Source organism: Amphiura filiformis, chromosome 3, assembly GCF_039555335.1.
Source record: "Amphiura filiformis chromosome 3, Afil_fr2py, whole genome shotgun sequence".
Lineage (NCBI taxonomy): Eukaryota > Metazoa > Echinodermata > Ophiuroidea > Amphilepidida > Amphiuridae > Amphiura > Amphiura filiformis.
Genome location: NC_092630.1, coordinates 3058663 through 3082837, shown reverse-complemented (window position 1 = coordinate 3082837; position 24175 = coordinate 3058663). Strand labels below are relative to the sequence as shown.

The window sequence follows — 24175 nt, the reverse complement described above, 5'->3', positions numbered from 1 at the left end:
TCAGTCTGTATTGTTATTTACCTAAAACTACTGTTTAATTTTCCGAAATCGTTGGTTGTGATCTGGAATCTAAAAGCTTCTAAATAATGCAGCTAACTAGTCATAGTCATGCTAAATGATGTTAGTCATGTTGTGTTTCCTGGTGGGTGTATTGTGGGTTATGACTGGAGTTTGAATAACACTGACCATTACAAAATTGAGCTTGTGCATTAGTGTAACTAAACTCCCATAATTGATGAGACAGGCTCAGGATTTGTGGTGCATAATAATAATAATAACACACTTTTATTAAGCGCACTTCACGGAGCGTCACAGTGCGCTTTACAAAATAAGTATATGAAAAGCCTTAAAATACCTTAATTACAAAATACACATAACCTTAAGCAAATACTATTATAAAACAAGTAAAATACAAAAACAATTTATACACAAAAGAACTATATATTAAAAACAGCAAAAAGCTGGAGAATTCTGCAAGTACATGTATAACTCAGTCATTATTGCACGAAATTAAACACACTATTCACACTTTAAAAACATATATAATCATGAGGAAAAACAAACAATTCAGTTCAAGTTAGTGAGTCAGGGTGCGTCGAGTTGTGTGAACAGATGAGTTTTGAGTTTCTTTTGAACAGTGCAAGTGAAGATGAATTTCTGATGTGTGGTGGCAGTTTATTCCAGAGTTCGGGAGGCGGCGTGCTTGAATGAGCGTTGTCCGTAGGGTGACAGTGTTGACAGATGTATGATGAAGTTGAGGAGCCACGTTAGATCTCAGCGCGCGAACAGGATCTTTGATGACGACAAGTTCCCGGATGTAAGCTGGAGCGAGATCATGAAGTGCTTTGTATGTTGTCAGCAAAAGTTTGTATGTGATCCTGCTTTTCACCGGCAACCAATGAAGATCACGGAGAATTGGTGAAATATGCTCGCGTCGCTTGGTAAGTGTTACCAACCGAGCCGCGGAGTTTTGGAGACGTTGCAGCCGCTTAGCTGGAACTCAGGAAGACCGAACAATAAACTATTTCCACAATCAAGCTGAGAAGAAACAAAAGCGTGCACAAGTTTTTTCTGTGCTCTCTCTGTCCAGGTATTTCCTAATCGGCCGATTTTCCTGATGGCAAGACAAGCTTTTTTTTTTTTTTTTTTGACGTGCGAGGTCATGGTGAGGTGCGTGTCGACTACAACACCGAGGTCTTTTGCTTGCGAGGCAATTGGAACATTAAATGTACCAACTTTGAAGTCACCGATGGGGTCAGAATCCACGTGGCAGCGGCGTACATGGATGACCTCAGTCTTATCGTCGCGTTGAGTGCGAGTTTATTTTCAACTGTCCATTTCTTGATGTCGTTAACACAAGCCTCAAGTTTTACAAGATTATCATTCCTATTGTCAGCATTGAAAGACACATACAGCTGACTGTCGTCCGCGTAGAACATTCCCTGGACTTGATGATCTCTAACAACATTCTCGATGGGAGCTGTATACATCGTGAAGATCTGTGGTCCAAAGACCGAACCTTGCGGGACACCGCAGGTAAGATCACAGAATGATGATAAAGTGTCACCAATCTTGACAGCTTGCTTACGTCCATGCATGTATGACTCAAACCACGAAAGTGAGGTACCAGTGATGCCATACTGATGCTCCAGGCGCTGGAGGAGGATTGTGTGGTCAATAGTGTCGAACGCGGCACTGAGATCAAGTAGTACAAGTACCGCGTCCTCCCTCTTGTCAACAGTAAGAAGAATATCATTCATGACACGTAACAACGCCGATTCGGTGCTGTGGTGCTTTCGGTAGGCACTCTGGAGGTTAGACTGAGTACAAGTTATTATTGATGAGATATGCTTGAATCTGTTCAGCAGCTGCTTTCTCCACAACCTTCGACATGAAGCTCAAATTGGACACACTGCGATAACTCTTCAGCTGTTCAGCATCCAGCGTTGCTTTTTTAAGCAATGGAATGACATGCGCTATCTTGAAACAATCTGGAAAGACACCAGAGAGGAGCGAATAGTTGATAATACTGCGTAATGACAGGCAGCAATTCATTCAAACAAAGTTTCAACATCCACGTTGGCATAGGGTCTAGGGAGCAAGTTTTTGATGCCATTTTGGAGATCAATTTCTGTACATCGTCTTCAGCTAACGCGTGGAAACCACCAAACTCAACTGCGCAATGTGGATGTGACGAATCGTAGGATGTGTCCGAAGATGGAACAGAGTCATGTGTGTGTTTTAGAACTTATACTGCTTTCAGTGTCCAAAATCAGGGTAAAAATGGAGGTTGCCCTGCGAACAATGAAAGCATTCTATTTGTTCTTGATATATTAGTTACCAATAGAATGTGTTAAAAAAAATCTGAATTTGTTTGATATTTTTTTCCTCTGGAAAATCCATGGCTAAGAATTCGGAAACCTATGCTATCTTCCAAATTTGCCATTTTTGATCAGATCTCGCTCAAAGCCATTGGTTTAGTTGATCAGTGAAATGGTTATTAAAAATATTAAATATTGAACAAGCGAACATCCCGGCATACAGTAAGGTAAAGACAAGCGGGAAATGGTGATGAGAAATAGTAAAGAAAATACAATCAGATCTTAATGAAACAAATGACAATTTTAAACATTTATTTATTAATCATGATTTTAGAGGTAACATATAGTTGTCCATCGGACAAGTGCATGTCTTATCGTGGTTGTCTCCAGTGATTTTTGGGCAAGCGGAGAAAAGGATAAGTACTTATATTTCAAACACTGACTGCTCCTAATAAGGGGCTGTCCATAATTTTCGCCATTTTCACTTGCGTACAAAGCGTACGTAACTTTCTACCCCCCTCCCTCCCTTGAGTTACGTACAAATAAAATGGCGAAGGATTTCCACGAGTAGGCCTACTACTAATAGCAAAATTGAGATGCTGGGTTGGGGTTGGGGTTAGAGTTTATGTTAAAGGTTCGATTAGGTCTAGGGTTACGGTTATATAAGTGAAAAGCTGAAAAAAACTTCCTTTTTAAACCATATTTTCATGAAAACGAAAGCCATCAATAAATTAAAATATAGCTTAAAATGCAGCCCGAATCTAAACTAAATGACTAATGCACTCCAAAATCTGCTCCGTTCTATATTAATTCCGTCCACTAAGAAACCCTGGGATCACATCATATATAGGGGGAACCAGGGGGACATCCCTTTGGCATGTTTGGTGTATATTCTTGCTATATGAGTTTCATGTCTTTTGTCGCAACAGTGACAATCCACACTAGAGCCTTGCCATTGATCCTAGCGCAGATAGAAAATACTTTTTTAAAGTATTTTGGTATGAAATGAATTAAGCATAATGTAAAATAGGACCACTGTGCTTATTAAACTCAAAATTAAAGAGAAAATCATTGTTTGCAAGGCATGTTATAGAAATTGTTAAAACAAATTGAATAAATTTAGGTCAATTGGTTACAACTTATGAATAAAGTATTGGAAAATACCATAATTTTTCACTTTCATTTTTTTTATTGCTCAAACAAATCGCCATTATTCTTACGTACACAGCCCAGGATTTTTACCCCCTCCCTCCCTCTTACGTACGCTTTGTATGCGTAAGTGAAAATGGCGAAAATTATGGACAGCCCGTAAGACTAATGATAGATATTACATCTCTTTAGTGAAATAAACTGACTTTACTGAAATATACTGCATCCGTGGGACTTCATCCGAAAGGGACTAGTAGAGCATAATACTTTGCAACATGAATTTTGTTTCCGTTTAATATTCCATTTAGATCAAAGTGATGAGTTGATATCACCAGAGATGATGCAAGATAACGATGTGCTGGTGGAGTCAGTTAATGTGGGTAAGGTATATTTTATGAACATTTACTTTTATGCTGTTATAACTTTTTAGAATGCTTTAGCCCCCTCCACAAGGGGTGTTGAATGCAGACGATAGGTTCCAAATTTTCTGTTAAAATTCAAACATTTCAAAAGTGTATATTACTATGACCATATTTGGAATCAGAAAGAAAAATGCATTAAAATGAGTACAATCAAGCCAAGTGTTGGTTCAGTGGTTCTTAAGATAGCTCTTGATATACCGTAGAATTCCGTCTAGAAGCATATATGCCTCTAAACGAGGTTTTTTTTAACGAAAGATATAAAAGGCCAATACCCTTCTCAAAAATATTGCAATAGATTGGTCTTACAAATATACATGTTTGTACAGCTGCCTTTATCAGTAATATAGTTGTTCAAACTCCAAATAACGTTTTTGTTGAGAGTGTCTGCCTCTTGTCTCTTGTGTCAAAAAAACCTCGTTTAGAGGCATATATATGCTTGTAGACGGAATTTTACAGTATATCAATACTGGGAATTTTTACATTCAAGCCTATGGCTAGCATCCAAAGCATTAAGTTAGTCTTGATGTGTGATGGAATAACATCAAGCTATCCAACACTGTAAGTCTTAAAAATATTTCAAGTAAAACAAGTATTATTGTGGCTAAGCTCTTGAATCCAATTAAGTTGTCTTTTCATTTCCAAACAGATGGCACAGGTAGTAAACACAACAAAGATTCAAATTGCTCCTTAAAATTGTCTGCAAGTGATATTCAAAATGAAGAGAACCAGGGAGATTTACAAAAAAGTACTGGTCTACAACCATCTTCACATCTGCCCCACAAATCTGATGACAATACCGGCGACAATACATCAGCCAAGGAACCAGCGACTTGTAAATCCATGCCTCAAAGTACCAAAGAAGCTCACAGTGAAGCAACAGGACAAGGCATTGCTCCTAAAGAAGTGGTTTCTATGGAAAAGGTGAAAGTGAAGATAGTCAATCCACTGGATGAGTTCCTTATGCTACGCATAGCACCCGTCAAAAGAGAAGCTGCTGGGAATCTGTCTCCAAAGAAACAATCTAAAATAACAAGTAAGGTCATTAAGAGTTATTTGTATAGAGGTCGTCAGCGTGAACTCATGCCGCCATCTTGTGGGTACACGCTGTGATGGTTGTTCGATCTCCATGCGTGAATAGCAAAATCACCGCGTTGATGCGCGATAACAGCTGCGTGACAAGCTGTGCCCTGCGCGTAGTGTCCAATGCATGAACACACAGATCATTTGTACCCACAAGATGGCGAAAGGCTGACTGCCTCTATTGTTTTAGTTGTTAATTTGTTCAGGAAAAGTTATAAAAGGAGACAACAATTTTATCCAATAGTGTTGTAACAATAACATGTGCTATTTGTTGTATGCATGCATGCTACAAGGCACCAGTATTCTTCAGAAGTTCAGTTATGGATCTTTCCCTCCCATATGCTGGAGGTACACACAGTTCCCATGAGTGCTAATCCAATATAGCAGGCTCCCCGTGTTACACATGATGGTGCTATACTGACTTAAAGGCTTAATGTACGATTTGTCATTATGCTCAAAATGCTGAAATAATACTAGTAATAATGATCGGGAATGGTTTCTGTCCATTTTGAGCTGAAATAACGAGGTAACGTGAAAGAAACACTGCTTGTTATTTTAGCCGTTTAACACGCAGTTCTATATGGGACATAAAGTCATAATTTCTTGAATTATGACTTTATGTCGAACTTTGCTCTGTTTACCTACAAACACAACAAATTTGGCTGATTCCATTTAGGTGCAAGGTCGGACATGTGTAAACATTACAAATATGCCAAAAAAAAATTCATATTATAAGATCGTACATTATGACTTTAAGTTCTCCTGGTTGATTTCTTTGATGTATTTGCATCTTTTGCAACAATTTGCTGTAAACAATATGTATGGCCCAGGAACTTGGCATCAATGACTTCAACATCAGAACTGAAATTTGTGAATCAATATTAATTTTGTTCTACCTATATTCTACACCTATAGAGAGAGTTGCCAAAACTACAGAGGTCAAGTCATTGCCTAGCACCAAGCAAGAGAGTCAATCCAAGGAATCAAAAGAGCCGATTGTACCAGAGAAGAATACTGCCAAGAAATCCAAGAGTAAACAACAAGAAGTCACGCTAACAGGTGAGGTGTGGTCAGTCACAGGGAAACCAATTTTGAAAACCTCGCATGCACACCAAGGCTGTCAATTTCAGAAACGCATTTTGGATATTGGCCTTATTTTTGTTAATTATTGACCAAATAATGCAGTAACATGACCTTTTACTCTCAAAGAAATTATGTACCATATATCGCGAGCAATAATTAAGAAAGTTATGACACTTTTACTCAATGTGTTTCAGAGTTGACTACTTTTCATAACAGGTGATACATACTGTATTTTTAAAAAGTAACATCCCAGCAAACACAAAACGTTTTCGACATCATTCGCAAAAAGTTATAAAAGGTTGTCAGAAAACGTTTAAATGTCGGGTTTTATAAAGGGTATATTAAGAGTATAAAACGGTTTCATAACCTTAAAAAACATTTTTTGATAATCTACTACTCAGCAAATAAAAATGTTTTACAGAAAACGTTTAAATGTCGGGTTATATAAAGGGTATAAAAACGTTTTAATAACATTCCAAAAACATTCTTGCAAACTTGATACAAAACATTCTAAACAGAAAGTTATTTTAGGGTTGAAAAAATATTTTGCGAAAAATGTTTGCCCAAAATATTTGCAATAACGTTTTAAAAACGTTTTCATGACCTTTATATAACCCGACATTTAAATGTTAGTAAAATGTTTTGAAAAAAAAAACATTTTAAGAACATTTCTGTGTTTGCTGGGTTCAAATATTTTAACATACTGTTATTTAAGTATTGACAAATTATTTGGCAAAAATGTTTGCAAAAATAGTTTACAATAACATTTTTTGAAAACATTTAAAAATATTGTTGTAGTTTATTTTCATACAAAAGCGTTTTAAAAGCGTTATCATGACCTTTATATAACCCGACATTTTAATGTTATTAAAATGTTTTACCTAAACCAAAAGCCAAAATATAGCGTATTTAAAACGTTTTTAAAACGTTTTGTGTTTGCTGGGTTGTTCTGTGGTTCTGGCCAGATTGCAAAACACCTGTTTTCGGCAAAATGGTCCATTATTAGTGACAGTAATTGGGCTATTCCATTTAAAATTCACACTACCCCTGTGAAAGATTTAACTAAAGTCTTCCATAGAGGGAGTAAGAGTTTTGAATAGAATAGACAATTGGGTAGCTTCCATTTGAAATACTCACTCCAGTTGTGAAAGATCATGTAAAGCCATAATACAGGGGGAGTACAAGTTTCAAAATGATTAACCCTGACCAATTACATTTGACCAATCACATTACTCTCCCTATGGAAAATATTCCAAAATCTTCAACAGGGGTAGAGTGGATTTCAACTAGAATAGCCCATTGAATGCAGACATTTTATATGTACTTTACAGGACACTTGATCAGAAACTGATCAAGTTTAGAAACATCTATGTTTACAGATTTATTTCAAGGATATGTGGTGGGAGATGGGGGTTACTGAGCTTTTAAAATCCACACAGGCTATACTCATTGTTTTCCAGCAATCTATCAGTCTTTTTTCCTTCACAATTTTGATTTTTATGCAAAAAATATGCAAATTTGATAATATAAGTAACAATGCAAATGTCCATAGGCCATTTGATTAGGTCAGCAGTGTATTATCTTAATGTCGTTTGCTATGATATCAAAACATTTTAGAGGTCACAAAATACAAAATAAAGTGTGCTATCATGTTAAACGCTGCACGATGAATTAATATTGCAAATTACATGGAATGAGATGTCCAATATAAAATAGCAAACCTACAATTATCATCATTACAATTACCTTCAAGAAAGTTCAATTTTTTTAGCAGTATTTGACCAGAGGACCTCCTGGTGTGCATTAATATGTACATGTAATATTGTCTCTACATTTCTGATTTCTCAATGTATTGTAGAGCCATTTCTAGATATACTTGGTAAAATTGAAATGTCTGCTCAACCAGTGTTGAATCAACTGAGGAAGATAGGAATTATATCAGCATCATATTCACTGTCTTCACTGACTCCAGACATAACTAGATTCTTATTAAAGCAACATGAAAAGATGCAGGATGCCAGCAAAGATAAAGGTAAACTTATATTTCTTGAAAATGTAGGTATTATATAATTCTAGAAAAAAAAATGTCTTTTTGGTCAAAAAAAGTCCAAATTTTGGAAAAAAAGGTCCACTTTTTCAAAATCAGCCCCCAATAAATCCTGGTTAAGGGCCTGATTATGGGACGAGGTTCAAATATGAGACATCATAACATAAGACAAAACCAATAATGTGGGCAAATAATTTTCCAGCATGTAGGCTACACTGTTGTCTTCAGGAACAACAATAAAAAAATTAGGCATGATATTAAGCTTTCTTTGGCAGAGCCAACCAAAGTAAGTGTAACAATGTATATATCATGCTCTTGATTCTGATGATTCCAGACAGTATTTTTCTCTTTGTCGACACAGATGAAATGGAGATGAAACTGAGGTGTCTCTTACAACTGCATGCTCTTATCACTACGGCAGACTTGATAACTCACTGCGATCTCACTACTGCTATACTACATCTTAGTGCTGTACAGGACAAATATTGTGATATCTTACAAGGTATGGTCAGGTGCCAGCTGCTACTATCAAGTTGATTGTGACATGCTTTGTTTTAAAGTTTGAAATGTTATATTGAGTCAACCTGTCTTTAAATTGATTCATCTTTGGGTGTGATGGGGATGGGCAGAGAGGAATTCAAAACTAGAGGTCTTTCAGTGAGAGCATAGACACAAAAAAAGGGTCTTTCTGTGAGAAGGCCCTAAAGAAGGGGCTTAAAAAGGGGGTCTTTCTATGAGACTGGACATTTTTGAATTTTCAAAAAGTCATCAAAATTTTGAAATTTTTTGAAAAATTTGAAGAAAAATAATGAAAATACATGGTCATTTGGTGAGAGATTATCAGAAATGTGTCCAAAATTCTTTCAAGGTCTTTTGGTGACAGGAAAACAAAAAAGGGGATCATTGGGTTAGAGGGAGATCAGTAAAACAAAAAAGGGGGTCATTGGGTGAGAGGGAGTTGACAAAATGGGGGTCAACATGGCCACACAGTCCCATCACCCATTTTAGAAAAATACAGAACTAATTTTTTTGGATTAAAAAAATATTTTCTTGTTTTGCCAAATGAAACATAGCTAAATCCTAATCCTAACTGGCAATGAAAGTCAAATTTTAATATTTGTGCAATTTGAGGGGAAATGGTCCAAAAACATGCAGTTTTGCATGTTTTCTTAAAATTGTGGTCACAAAATTGTAAGACTTGGCACAAGTCTTAGCATTCAAAATCTTGAGTATAAGGTAAGAGTTAGCTCGTAATTTTAAAATTAACTGTTATATTTGCTAATTGGTTATGAAAAAGATTGGAAAATGCATTTTCCAAAAATTAGAATGCATAACTTGAAATTAGTCTTTGTTCAAGTCTTTGGGCTTGATTGTCACAGAATACGAAAAAGGTCGAAAAACACCCTAAAAATGCATGTTTTTGGCCCTTATTTCCAAAAATTCACCAAAAATTAAAATTTGACTTTCATTGCCAGTTAGGATTAGGATTTAGCTATGTTTCATTTGGCAAAACAGGATAATATTTTTTTAATCCAAAACAATTAGTTTTTCTGGAATGGGGAGTAGTTGTTTTCATTCATTATTTTCTTAGGTTGTATGGACAATATAAGGCAGAGTTTATACAAGAAGCAGTGCATCCTTCACAAAGAGAAAGTGATGCATCCTAAGTTGTTGGCTATCATCAGGCAAATCAGTGACTGGTATAAGAGGAAAATTAACAAGGATGGGGGAGATAACGACCCAAAAGTGAGTAGAATAGAGAAAGTGATGCATCCTAAGTTGTTGGCTATCATCAGGCAAATCAGTGACTGGTATAAGAGGAAAATTAACAAGGATGGAGGAGATAATGACCCAAAAGTGAGTAGAATAGAGAAAGTGATGCATCCTAAGTTGTTGGCTATCATCAGGCAAATCAGTGACTGGTATAAGAGGAAAATTAACAAGGATGGAGGAGATAACGACCCAAAAGTGAGTCATATGGAAAAGTTTTCCTATGAAAGTCTCTTTAAATAAATTATACTCGACTCCAGTGTGTGCACGCTGTGTGTACAGAGGCGTTCGAGGTCAATGCACAATGCATACATTACCACACAGCACACTACGCAGGGCTGTACGGAAGAGGGTATGGTTTTTCCTACTGTACGACGGCATTTTATAACCAATCAGATTCCTTTTAGAGAGTAGAATCTGGCAAAGTATTTCTAGGAAATATCGTGTGAGCCAAGTCAATCGGACTGACTATTATCAAGTGAGGGCCGTCTATAGCACGCTACTTTAATAACACGGGTGCATGTCAGTGTATTTCGCAGTAAATTGAGTGAGATTTTGGGAATACCTTGCGGTGTTTAGTGCTCCTGTCGACGAGGTCTTTCATCAGATTTCCTTGAAAATCGGGGAAAGTAGAGTTTAATATATACATGAGACAATTAAGAGTGAGCCAAAAATAAAAGACTTTCCCTTTATAATAATTGAAGTTGAAAGTGAAAAAAGACAATTTTCTCCCATTGCTTAACTGTGGGACCCCTTTTATTTGAGCAAAAGAGACTACTTTTCCATATGAGAATATCCAAAATTAGTATTTGCTATTTGATGAGAATTTATATTAAGCTATCTTTTGATAACAACCTGATATTACTTTGGCCAGTAATGGTGCCAAAGGGGGATGGATGCATTCCATGCATTCACCTAAAAAGGTTTTTCCCCAAACAGTTGATGTTGGGAAATGCGCACAATAAAATATTCCCCCATGTTGCTGATTGAACTTTGCCAGTGGCATTACACAATGGCATACGCAAAGGGGTGCCTCACCATGCCCCCACTTTTTTGTTAATCAGTTGGGGAGAGAAACTATAGGGCTATCAGTGACGGCGCCCGTGACGGCGAGCAAGTAAAAAAAAATTTGAGCAGTTGGGGAATCAAAACCTGTGGCCCCAATCCACTATTAATAAGCTTGGAATGCACGCAACTACTTGGCCATAAGTACTTAAGTTGTAATAGTTTCAAGTTATGGCTGATGAGCAGTTCTTTATCACTTGCAACCCATCTTCTTTCCTGATGATACAGCCTTTGGTGGTCAAAAATATTTTAAGAGATAGTTTCTATCTTCGGCTTCGCTATTTCTTCTATTTCACCATTCTCCGTATTCACCCAATCTGTCTTACATTCTTGTTGGATTTATACCAAGTAAATCAGACCAGATCACATTTACTAAAATATAAATCAAAACACCATTTTCATCCTTTTCTTTTTCGTTGTAGATTTTAGTCATCATCAGACGTGAAGCAAGAAAACTTGTTGAAGTTGTCGCAGAATCACTGGCAATTGTACAAGGTAGCTAGACTTTACAAAATGATTTCTGCAAACAGAATGTTCTGTTGAAGCAAAACGACTTTGATGTTTTATTAAATTTGGGTTATTTCATTTCAGGATGTACACAATTTTAAACTCCTGCCTCCTTTTCCCACCTCCTTCTTCATTATTTAACATTATAATTGGCTGCTGAGACACAATGAGAGAGTTATCATTGGGACTTAAGTTGAGGTTGCCCGAGTACCGACTGTGAACTCAGGTAGTATTAGTGGTTAGACTCTGGACCGGTAAACTAGCGACCGGGGTTCAATCCTGCTGAGTGTTGATTTTTTCTCTTTCAAAATTTTCATATGTCAGTTTGCTTGAGGCCAAAACATGTCAATTTTAAACTGATATGAAAACAATTTGGGGTATTTTATTTTAAACAATTTAAAACTTATATACAAAAAAGAAATAAATAAGTCAGTTGTTGTGAAATTTCATCATGTTTGAAGTAGTGGTAATATTGATGATGGGTATCGGATAATAAATATGTGTCCTGGATTAATGTCGGGTCTATCTTTGAACAGGTATTACCACAGCTACAAGTGAGTCTTCTCAGATGATGTATGATGCAGTCTCCAAGCAGCTGGACACCTGCAACTGCCTGATACTCTTAGCTACACAGATTGGACAAGACTTTCCATGGGCACTATTCTCCCTTGTAGTGGAGTATGAGTACATACAAGGCTCAGCGTGGTTGGAGCTATGTCAGAGACAGAATATAAGGCATATTGCTTTGAAAACCATACCGGCAACAGGTGGTACTGCTGATATGAGGAAAGGATGGCAAAGTGGCATACTGGAAGGTATCAATTGTTATCTGTTAGTGATTATGAATTCTATATTATGATCTTGACTAAAAACAAATGCAATTAAAAATCAGCACAAAATGGACCCAACTTTGTGTATGATTCTGGAGGCCCTTTTCAGACCAAAACAAATCCCATGAAATCCAAGTTTTGTGAACATTTTATATTTTTAGTGAAGAAGGAGACGGTCTATATGCTTCACCCTAGCAGGGCGTAAGACAATGCGAGACACAATTAATATATGCGAGGATCGGAAATAAACAATGCAAGCCTGAGAAATTATGATTTAAATGACATGTTTTGGGCTCAAGCAAGCTGACATATGAAAATTTTGAGGGAGAAAAAATCAGGACTCGGCAGGTTTGTGTCAGTTCGCTCGAGCCCCAAACACGTCATTTTATATTTTTGTGTACTTTGCATCTATTTGTCTTGGAAAAGTAGTTTGAAATTGAGTCTTCAATCATTTCCCAATGGGATGACTTTTGCAATTGTGTCCCCCTTGTAAATTTTGCCTGGGTGTACAACTATACATGTATGCAAACCGATACAAACCGAAGCGTAACCTACATTCTTCATATCTCACACTACTCGAAATACCAGCTGCTCCAAGGACTGTCACATATGGCTCGCTATCTTTCGCCTCAACTGCCCCATCATTATGGAGCGAGCTTCCGAAGCAATTAGGAGCATCAATCCATCAACCATTTCAAAAAATCACTGAAGACTTTTCTGTTTAACCAGCACTTCAACTGATGTTCCTTTTTTGAACTTGCATGGCTCATGTGTATGCCTTTTTAATCTGTTGTCTTTGAAGAGAATATTACTGTGTTAACTTGCCTTTTTTAATGCTATGTGACATGTGAATATTTCGGTCACCTTTTATAATCGTGTTGTGTTTTTGGTTAATAGTACTTTTAAGTTTGTACCATACTATTTAGTTATAATTTTGCTCAAGATTATTGCATTGTAACCTGTGAATTTTCAGTCACTTGTGTTTGGGGAATAGTAGTTTTTAAGTCTGTAATGGTAGCTTTTAAGTCTGTAATGTAGTTTATATACTTTGTGTACTCCCCTCATGTGTTTTTATAATGTTTTTATCCTTTGTATAACAGCGCTAAGAGGCTTTCTTGCATACTAGCGCTTTATAAATGTCTTTATTATTATTATTATTATTATGCTCCCACTATGTAATTAACATTTCTTTAATGTTTCAAAAGCAGTCCTGATGAACATGTTAAGAACAAGCTTATTAAACTAATGTGATCTACATCAAGTGCATTTTTGATAAAATATGAAAACTGAATGTAGACAATGATGAAGTTTACTGTTATATTTTTATTTTTAATAGGTACAGAGGAGGACACAAGTACCCAATCCCAAGGTGGCAAAGCATTGAAACTGATTGCATCTGCAGATGTCATCTTGTGCTCACAACTATTGCAACTACTAGAATCAAAGTCAGTATTATTATGAATGCCTTTACTACAATTTGCATGTTCTTCTTCCCATAGTGCGGTAAAATTTGAGTAACTAAAAATATTCGTACCCAAGGAAACAAGCCCAATTTTTATTGGTATAGTTAGTATCTACTTTGAGTCACCGTTTGAAGTTTAGCATGTGCTGCGTTGGTTTAGCGTGGTTTCTTGTGTGTACATATGCGGCACGTTGATCGAGCGTAAAAGTATGTACATGCACCAAGTAATGCTGAGCTAAGGCAGAACACAATGAACTTCAAAGTTTGTGCCGGTGAGTCAATGTAGATATATAGACTATAGTGTGTAGTGAATTGGAAGATAATCAAATGAAAACATGGAAATTGATACGTGTATGCACCAAATGACTCAATCAAGCTGGATCCTGCCACAAACTCCTTTTAAAATTTATTACACAGGCATGACATAATGCTACTGGAACGCAACTATTCCAAAATGATCAGCGACAGCTCCTCAAACAAGCTCTACTTTGCTGATCTGATAGTTGATGAACAGTCTGGTATCGTCCTACAAGAGTTGCATCAGCTATCGGAGGCACATACAGTGGAACCAGTAGTCAACAGGATGACCAAACTATCTCTGCAGTATTCGGTGTGCTGGTTGATATTGTACACAAATAAGGGCAAACACACAGGGTAGGTGTATAATCTTTGGTATATAGTCGTCTGCTTCACATACTGTCGTATCTCAAAAGGCTGCCTTGTGTGATTTTTTAAATGATTGTTGTCTAATTGTGATTAGATACACTGTAAAATTAACTATATTGAAATATTCGAGGCATTATCACAATATTACAACCTCATGTCCTTTCATGAAAGTACTATTGAAGAAGCATGGTGAAATATAATATAACAATATGAAATACAAAAATGATAATAAAAATCACACAAGGCAGCCTTTTGAGATACGGCATGTGATGCAGACGACAATATATGACATGATCTGGTTCTGATCAAAATAGCATGGTTAAAAGTGTTATGATCTGCATGATGTGAATTGATTTCAATATTGGAAGAAGGTTACATGGTTGAGGAAGATAGACCCAGGGAAGCTATAGAAATATGAAATTATAGATGTGTGACCATTTCATGATGCCCCAACAAGTAATTATTTCACCATACAGTGAAACCACTCCCTGAATTAAACTACCTCAGATTACATTTTCTTTGCCCCAACAGGATTTTTGAGTACAAAAATACACTCTTTTGAGGCTCAGTGTACAAATATATTAAAAATACCCCTTAAGGATGCACACAGGATCACTGAAGTGTTACATGGCCAAAATTGAGTTTTCATCACTAATGTCATCTTCAAACCGTATTTTATCTTGTCATTAATAGATTTTAAAGAAATCTTAAAATTTGAACCATAAGAAAAGCTATTTTAAAGACCCTTTTTTTTTAAAATTAGTCAAAATGCAAAAGCAAATAAATCATTGTTTTCCCGCAAATAGATCGCGTTCTCAGTAACGCGTACTTGCGCGGCGCATAGCTAGCAAAGACACGCACACATGGTAAACTGGATGGGTGAGGTGATTGCTGATTGAGGCGCTGGAGTCGCCAATCGCGATCACTACCGTATTTTATCGTATTGATCTCTTCCAAGGTAGGTAAAGCTTGCACCATTGCATTGCGAAACTGCGGGCCGACAGACCACCACCGTCTGCGTCCCCCGACGGGCCTCCCCGTCCCAGAATCAGTAGGCATACTCGATAAATTTCGCCAAAAAAGTGCTGATATAGTGGTATAAATTAGGCCTATAGGGTTTTTTTTATATGGACATAATAATGATTTTTTTTTTTTTTTTTTTTTTCAAGTTTCATTCTGAACTTGAAAAGATGAAATTTATCTGTTACTACCGGTAGGCCTATATATATAGATACCTAAGGCCCTGAATAATGTTTCAAAGTGTTATTAAAATACGGATTTAAGCACGTTCTCTACTCCTGATTGACCATTAACACAATGTCAAAAACGTTGACATTTCAATACATCATATCATCGACCATCTAGGCATAGGCCTACAAGTTCAACTCTATGTCAAAAATGTCGATAATAGCGAGCACGCGTTTATGAAAGCATTTTCATGAATGTTTTAATGCTAAATAATAATTTCAAACGAGAAATATTTAATCAAAAACGCAAATTCTTGTTTTTTCATAACCCATTTTAACTACATTTCCATTAGTAGGCCTATCTACCATATGCCATGATTGCGATAAAAGCTTTTGGTTTTACAACACTTTTTGCGAATGTTTTGCCTTTTTATTTGCAATGTTTGTCTGGCTTTCAACTTTCACGTTTATAATGTTTTCTGCATACTTTAAAAGGTAAACTGCTTTAAAGCATTTTTCGTGAATGTTTTCATGCAGTGTTTTAAAACGTTTTTTATAGCATGATGCCTATATACTGCATAAACCACAATCTAATTTAAAGCCATAAGCATGATAAGTGTTCCGTTTTCTACTTTTGAAATTCGGTTTTGTTATATAGGCTATGTCAATTTCCGTGTTTTTCAGTTTTCTTGTGACCTCTCCGTGTTTTGCCCGTTTAACATATATATATAGGCCTACTTTTTGTCCGTTTTACAAGAAGTTTATTCAAGACATATTACAACTTTTACCCCACTTTTTACACGTTTATTTGATTGAAAACAACAACAGACACACTTTTATTTGTTGTTGTTGTATTTTATTCACTTTTTATGCGGTACAAAATATTTTACAACTTTATTGTGGCTTTAGGCCTATAATAGGCCTATGACTTTTGTATGTGTTTGATATTCCGTAAAAAGTTAAAAAATAAAATATGATAACAACAAACAATTACAATAACAATTTATTACTTGGGATTCCTGTGGTGTAGGCCTAGCTATAACGGGCGTTAAAATGCATATCTTTGGCGCGGATGGGCTGCTGTGGTGCCTCTCAAGCACCAACTAAAAAGAAAAAAGCAACGAGTAGTAACAACATCATGTTTGCGGTTCAGAAAAGGACAATGAACATAAAAATGCAATAAAATAATTGCTTGTCAGTTATTCTATGCTACTTTTAATGTTCTGAAGTCCGCAAATTTTAATACCTAACAGAGCATGATCTTTTTTTTTCATACGGAACAGGACAAAATTGTGCTTAAATAATCATGGTTTCGTTCGCGGCAACACGACCATGCACTGTGCAACTTATTCACAGCGTAACCTGTCTGTCTGTCCATGCCGCCCTGTCGCTCCTCAAACGCCGACGCGACGCCGCGGCCTTGCCGGAAGCTTTGCTGCACCATGGAAACAAGACTGCAGTAAATAAAATGGCTACACCATGTGGATAAACATCTGCCGAATGTGCAAGGATAATTTTGTCATATTGTATATTTTACCTTCTAAATCACCAAAAAAATGCCAATCTGCTGCAGTTGGACGCCCCTTCTCATTTTCTAACTTGACCAAACGTCACAAGTCACCGGATTATATATTTATGGAATAATCTTCAAAAATGGACCTAAAATCCGCTGTATTTTTCTAAATCGCGATTTTCGGCAAGTTCACTTTTGACCACTTTTAACCATTTTTGGTCCGCCATAGCATCTAAATGAAGCATCGCTGAGGTAAGTTTTTAAGTCAAACGTTTAGATATGGCCAAAATCTAGATAGTGTTTTTTCATTTTTTTAAATTAGGGCCTAGAACTTTTTTTATCACCCATGATTCAAAAATTTGAACACGGGTCACACGTTTTTACTGATTTTTGCCTATATTTTAAAAAACTAAGCAAAATTTGAAAAAATAAAAAACACTTTCTAGATTTATTTGTCTAAATTAATAAAATTAATGTTTTACAGTTTTTGATTTTCAAATAAATTTTTTATGGCGGACCAAAAATTTTTGGTCAAAAAAGCCGTTTTTTGGGATTTTGTCGAAAATTGTACTTTTTGACCCAAAACTGACATTTCAAATGGATTTATGAGCTCATTTCCGTTCAAAAAATGTATACTTTTATATACTTTACATAAATAGTTTTCGAGTTATGAGGTGAATAATAATGGATAATTAGTGATCCTGTGTGCCTCCTTAAGTTTATCATGATTTAAAAACTACCCTTTTCTTGGTGTTTTTAACCCATTATTGCATTAGGTGCATTCGAGTCTTTGAAGTAAACCCTGTGAAAATCACTGTGGGCCTGCTTATATACTACGCTGCCAGCCTGCAGGGCTTGTGAAATATTGCTACCAAACCCAGCAAGACAGACTTATTACTATAAAATTAATCCAAACTCTTGCTTGGTATACATAATTCATTGATTTATGAATCTTTAGTCATTACTCAACTCAGTCTTAAAAAGTGTCACATGAATGTGGACCAATGTAACATTTCAATGCATTTTAAGATTTAAAACTGATCATGTATTAATGTGTTAATTTTACAGTTTAGGGCCGAAAAAATTGAGGCCCAAATGGCCCTTGAAATTGTTGCCTTATTTCTAACACTAAATACATTACTTGCCTGCACATCCTTTATTAGGCATGTGTTTAGTAGGACCTTTTAGTGCTCCCTCAGATTCCTTTCTTTGAGATATTGGTATAACACCAGTGTTAAAGTGACCTATAATTTTGCTCTCAGGTACCCTCTTGGTGGACAAACTGTCAACAATCTAGCCAGGTTACAAGCAGCTCTTACACAATTCTCAATCAAGAATGATGGCTATGAAGTTAAGGTAGGCAGGATATTAATCTGGGGACAGCTAACGCCCAGTCATGGAGAATTTGGTTCTGTTTAGAAGAGCATCCAAAAAGGGCTGATTTGACAGGTTTACTAGCATCTGTCAAAGTCATTGAATTTTTTCCCCGGGGGGTCACTCCCATTGTGGCCTGTACACCATCCGCGATAATCAACTTTTGAAAAGCGCCTAAACAAGGATTTAACCCTTGGCTAAAACGATACCCTAAACACGGATTTTCTTCCTTGCATCAAATTTCATTTCAGCGTATTAGCAATTGCAATTTTGCTACCCTTTTCTATTTTTCACGTTTTTGACACGCTAAACACGGTATGCGCGTATTGTGCCTACCCTCGAAAAACTACCCTTTTACGCGTTTTCATTATCGCGGATGGTGTACAGGCCACAATGGGAGTGACCCCGGGAATTTGTCTTGGGGTACATGACAACAGGTGGACAAATGACAGATGGATGGGTGGCCAACTAAGTCACTTCTCTGCTTGTTATAAACTACATAACTATTATTTACAATGTCAGACTTAATGCTCTGTGTGCTAGCCATGCGCTTCAACGGAAAAAGTTGAAGTTTTGAAATATTTTCTCAAAATATCAAGAGCTATCTTAAGAACTACTGAACCAATACTAGGCTTGTTTGTACTCATTTTAATGCATTTTTCATGCTGATTCCAAATATGGTCATGAAAATTTACATTTCTGAAATTTTTGAATTTTTAAATATTTTTTGAAACATGTCGTCTGCAGTCGACACCAGCGTGAAGAGAGTTAAGCACCATATTTTTATCTTTTTTAATAAGGTCCTGTTTGCTGATGGTTTATGTGAAGTTGCTCAGTTGATACGGCAGATTGTAGACAATGCTGCTAAGACCACAAGGAATTGGAATCAAGCGGATTGGCATACAAGATCTTGGCTTACTAATACAGTCAGTAAGGTAAGACTGAGCTGTAAGAATTTATTATATCAGCAGAGACGTATATTCTGAAATGGGTAAATCATCTTAGTAGTGATGTGGTCGACATGCCTTATGTCGACATAATGTCGACGTCGGCACGTATGCCGACATGTCGACATCAAAAAATCATGTCGACAAAAAAAATTTTTTTTTTTTTTTTCAAAAAATATTTTTGGCCAGAAAAACAAGTTATAGGCCCAAACTGACTTGTTATTCAAGGTTGAAACCAGAGAAATACTGCTACTAAAAAAAAAAATGCCAATTTTTTTTTTCAAATTTTGATTAACTTTTACATTTTGATTACCTTTGCTTCTATTGAACAGTCAGGGACACATTGAATTAGTATGCATTGCTAGCTGTTCAATAGAAACAAAAGTAATTAAAATGTACAACTTTTTCAACTTTGTAAAAAAATTGGCATTTTTTTTTTTTTTTTGAGTAGCAGTATTTCTCTGGTTTCAACCTTGAATAACAAGTCAGTTTGGCAATTGGGCAAAAAAAAAAAAATTTTTTTTTTTTTAAGAATTTTTTTTATGTCGACACACTGTCGACGTCGGTATACGAATTATATCGACATGTCGACAATAAAAAACGGTGCCGACCACATCACTACATCTTAGTGGGACACGGCATTAGTCAGACACAAAACACATATCCTGTCATTTGGGTGCATCTTTTTTATGCACAAAAATGACCGCATATGAATCTTAACTCTATACTTTGATCAGCTTGTAATCGGCGGGAATTATTAGGCTTTTACCACTACGCCGAAAAGTAGACCCACGTTAAGAGTAATATAGTTGATCTGCCTGGTCTATATTTTGTGTGTTAAAGACAGTAGACAAAGTATAGGACTCAAATTAATAAATTGTAATACTTCTGACGGGATGTCACAAGACAATTCTCTAAATAAAATATTGATATTAATCTGCGATGTTATAAGGCCCGCCGATTACGAGCTGATCAAACTCTAGCAGCATTTGTTACACTGTCAGCATTTAGGTAAAAATGTGATAGCACCATTTACCATGCTATCATCAGTACAGTAGATAGCATACACAGTTCTTAATCTAAAAAACAATGTATCTATTATGCAAGTGGCATTAGGTAGCTCAAATAAAGTAATAAATTTGCATGGAAACATGTCAGCAAAAAATACCATTAAACTGTCCAATGAGATGCAATTATGACTAAAAGAATCCTAAATCAAAAATACACTTTGATGGAATTATAACTTTAAGGGAGGTGTAATGAGCGTGAACCCGGTTTGCATTCCAGAGGGGGTGTGCCTGTAAAGAGTAACAGCCATCGGAAAAGGACCAGCTCAGATCGCACGCCAAATAAGTTTGCATAATAGCTTTTTTTTTCAGCCTTAAAAAAAACAACAGGCAGAGCTGGGAATCGAACCCGGGACCTCCCGTTTGTAAAACTCAGTGCATACCACTGAGCCAAGTAACTATTAGCTGCGAGAAGTTTGATAGTAATCCTTGATATTGCTGAATAGAATAAATCAATACTTATAGACCTATTTATCTAATGTACAATGCAATTCAAAATTAAAAGGGCCTATAAACTAGGAATATGTGTGAAATGGCTATCAATCGATCAATCAATCAAGTTTTCAAGTTATCAACAATCAATAATAAACCAATGAATCATGGAATATTATTAATTACTTACTAATCTACCAAACTAGTCAGTAAATAAAATAAATAAATAGGCATAGGCCTAAAGAGAAGTAAATACATAATGCAGAACGCATGTATTATTTTAGGTACAAAATTCTATTATTCTATTATTTATAATTTTCTAAGTACTATACACGGGATTAGGACCTGTGCTTTTAATATCCGCACCTAATCAATAATGGCTCTTTCACTATGTTCACTCAATAGTTAAACTATACTATATCCCTCTAGGATTATTTTCTGACCAGGTACTAAAGTCGATGCTTTAACAGTCCCTCATTTCAAATATATAGTTTTGGTTTCTCTATTGTTCAGAAACCAAAAATCAAGGGATTAAAATGTGGAGATGAACTGGTATGCAATCATAACACTATTGTGCTGGGAGGACACAAGAGGGTATATATAATCAAACGTATAATGGCCTATAACCATACGTATATAATAGCCTATTGTGCTAACATTTTCATTATCGATATCTATCAACGCGACGACTTTTGATGCTCTCTCTGCCGTATGTGGCACACTTCCATGACACCATAAAATTACACCCGAGTTGATAAGTTATGCATAGACATCATGTGCATATATTGAGGGGTGGGGGTGGGGGTGTTTTGTTTATTTGTCTGAAATATAAACGATGCATGATGATGTAGATGATTTGATTATGAATTGGATTATTCCCCGGAAAGCACAACCCATACCTCTTACCTATGTTCCCTCCGCCACCTATATTTAACCTCCTCCCTCCCCACACTCGATATCGACTCTTCCCTATTATTCCACTCCACTCTTGAGCCCCCTCTCCCCCCTCCTTCCCTTCCCACTTCCAATGCTCTCTCCCTCTGTTTCTCTTTCTCCCTTACCCTAACCCCCCCCCTCACACACACATTCCCTCTTTCCCTGGCGATCTCTTCTATCTCTCTCTCTCTCTATTCTCCAATAAATAAATTGAATAAAAGTTAGTTTAAACCAGCTTTCTATGATATTGATCTTCCGTCATGCGACATGCACATAAATAGAGTTGTGTATAATAGTGTTTATAACACTGAAGTCATAATCTGTCAAGTGCCTATTGTAATGTCTGTGGAAATATTTCGATGGTCTATATATTTTCACAGTGAAATCAACTTAGGCTAATTCAGTGAGTCTCAAGTCAATGCTTTCAAACTAAATCAATGCTTTCAAATGTAGACTGCTTTGTTCGACTTCTCTGCTCGTGAATATTGCACTGCGAAATTTAAACATTTCTTTTGTATACTTAGAGTAGGTAACTTCAAATCAAATAATTTTACTGATCCACACCACTTATAAGAAACTGAAACCAAAACCGAAACTGACTGACACAAATGTTCGGTTTTAAACAAAAGGTAGAAACAATATATTTGAAATGAGGCAGTACCCAAACAAGTGTACATATCAAGGTCATAGCAGGGCATTATACAAAGAATGGTCAAAGGTCAACGTTTCCAAAGAAGTAGAGTATAGAATTAGACGCAAGCTTTCGTCAGGGGAAACATAAATACATACTCGCCAGTCGTGGCCTTTTTATGAGATTTGATACGGTGTCGAAGACTAGAGCTCTTCCATAATTTAGTCCGAACCCGGTTTCGAGCCGGACATTTGTGTTTTGTTACAAGGAATTCAAAGTAATGTTATCATCAAGTGACCCACATAGAGGAATACGACATCTATCGTGAGCCAATCTGCATTCTGTTGCCTGCAAAAGCCGACGATCAGGTAAAAATTATAAAAGAAGCGTGAGCAGATATTTTCCTTAATTTCATGATAAGCTTAAATTGCATTGAAAATGCCAAATTGCAGTCACAAAATATGTAATATTCATAAATCACTAAAGCGAATGGTAACGTAGGTATGTGGAAAAGAAGTGCAATAGCAATAACAAAGTATGTGCCCAAAGAGTTGTCTTTGGCATGTCGCTTTTTTGAAATATCACTAAAAATATCAAATTTTGGAAAAACGCCCCAAAATTTAAAACAAATACGAACCTTCCAAAATAAATACATATTCGCACTCGGTGGCCCAGTCACTACCTGTCGCTGTGATTTGGGGTAACTCGTTGCTTCCCCTCTCCAGATACCTATACTTCAAGTTCGCCCATACCCCACGCCTTAAGGGTTTCATGACAAATTTGTAATCAAAAATACCAAGATTATGGGGCAACTTACCAATGGTGGTTGAATGCCACCCCAACCCTAATCTTTACTCAAATTATTCTAATCTGAACATTAAAATCTCTTAATCATAATAATAATAATAATCCTGACCAAAAAAATCTAACCTTATTTCTTAAGGTGGTAACTTACCATAAGTTTTTGTTTTTAAATGTTTGTCTTTTCTGAAAAACAATTTTTGTTACTTTTTCTAGCATGAGAAAGTATTGCTACAGTTTCCATGTCTGAATGCCTACAGTGCCCAGATAATGCTGACAGCAGCACCATTGAAGAAACTGCTGACAATGTCATTGCCAGAACTTATCAGCACATGTCCATGGATACAGCACAAAACATTAAAGGCAAGTATGGTGTAGCATGGGATACTGCATGGGTCACACTCATGGCAGCAAACAATGGTACCAAATTGAAACCAAGAAAGACAAAAGTGTCCTGAGAATTGACATCAAATTAATGAACTGTCAAACTTGATCAACTTCCAAGTTGTGTGTTGTAGCATGGGGCACTCAAAGGTTCACACTGATTGCAGAAGAAGAAAAACGGAAGAAATAAGTGTCCTGAGAATTTTACAACAAATTAATGAATTATCAAACTTTATCAGCTTTATTTCAATAAATGTTTGCATATTATCTTAATATGACAACATGGCTTAAAAGCAGTAGTGTTAGTCTCAAAATGTGAATGTTTCTTTCTTGATTTGAATGATTGATTTCAGCGCTTTAATTGCCAAAACATGATAAAATTAAATACCATTCCATCTGCAAGCATATGCCTCTAAATTTAGAGTTTTTTTTGACAAAAGAGGTGAAATGTAGACATCCTGCATAAAAAACATTACAATAGATTGGTCTCACAATAATACA

At 36.2% G+C, this 24175-nt stretch overlaps 1 protein-coding gene across 1 annotated transcript; it reads left to right on the top strand.

Moving 5' to 3' along the window:
• Positions 1 to 9865: 9865 nt before the first annotated feature.
• Positions 9866 to 23854, top strand: LOC140147602 (protein shortage in chiasmata 1 ortholog-like). Its single transcript, XM_072169378.1, has 8 exons — positions 9866 to 9959; positions 11360 to 11432; positions 11981 to 12259; positions 13611 to 13719; positions 14154 to 14390; positions 18365 to 18458; positions 19277 to 19411; positions 23507 to 23854. The coding sequence occupies exons 1-8, from the start codon at positions 9870 to 9872 to the stop codon at positions 23666 to 23668; spliced, it is 1179 nt and encodes a 392-aa protein (XP_072025479.1). The 5' UTR covers positions 9866 to 9869; the 3' UTR covers positions 23669 to 23854.
• The last annotated feature ends 321 nt before the right edge of the window (positions 23855 to 24175 follow it).

Bases quoted from the DNA above. Each gene is read 5' to 3' on its own strand.
- LOC140147602 (XM_072169378.1), top strand. From the start codon at position 9,870: ATGCATCCTAAGTTGTTGGCTATCATCAGGCAAATCAGTGACTGGTAT. The intron at 12,260-13,610 runs GTATCAATTGTT...TATTTTTAATAG, and splicing joins GCAAAGTGGCATACTGGAAG to GTACAGAGGAGGACACAAGT. The intron at 14,391-18,364 runs GTAGGTGTATAA...TTTTGCTCTCAG, and splicing joins AATAAGGGCAAACACACAGG to GTACCCTCTTGGTGGACAAA.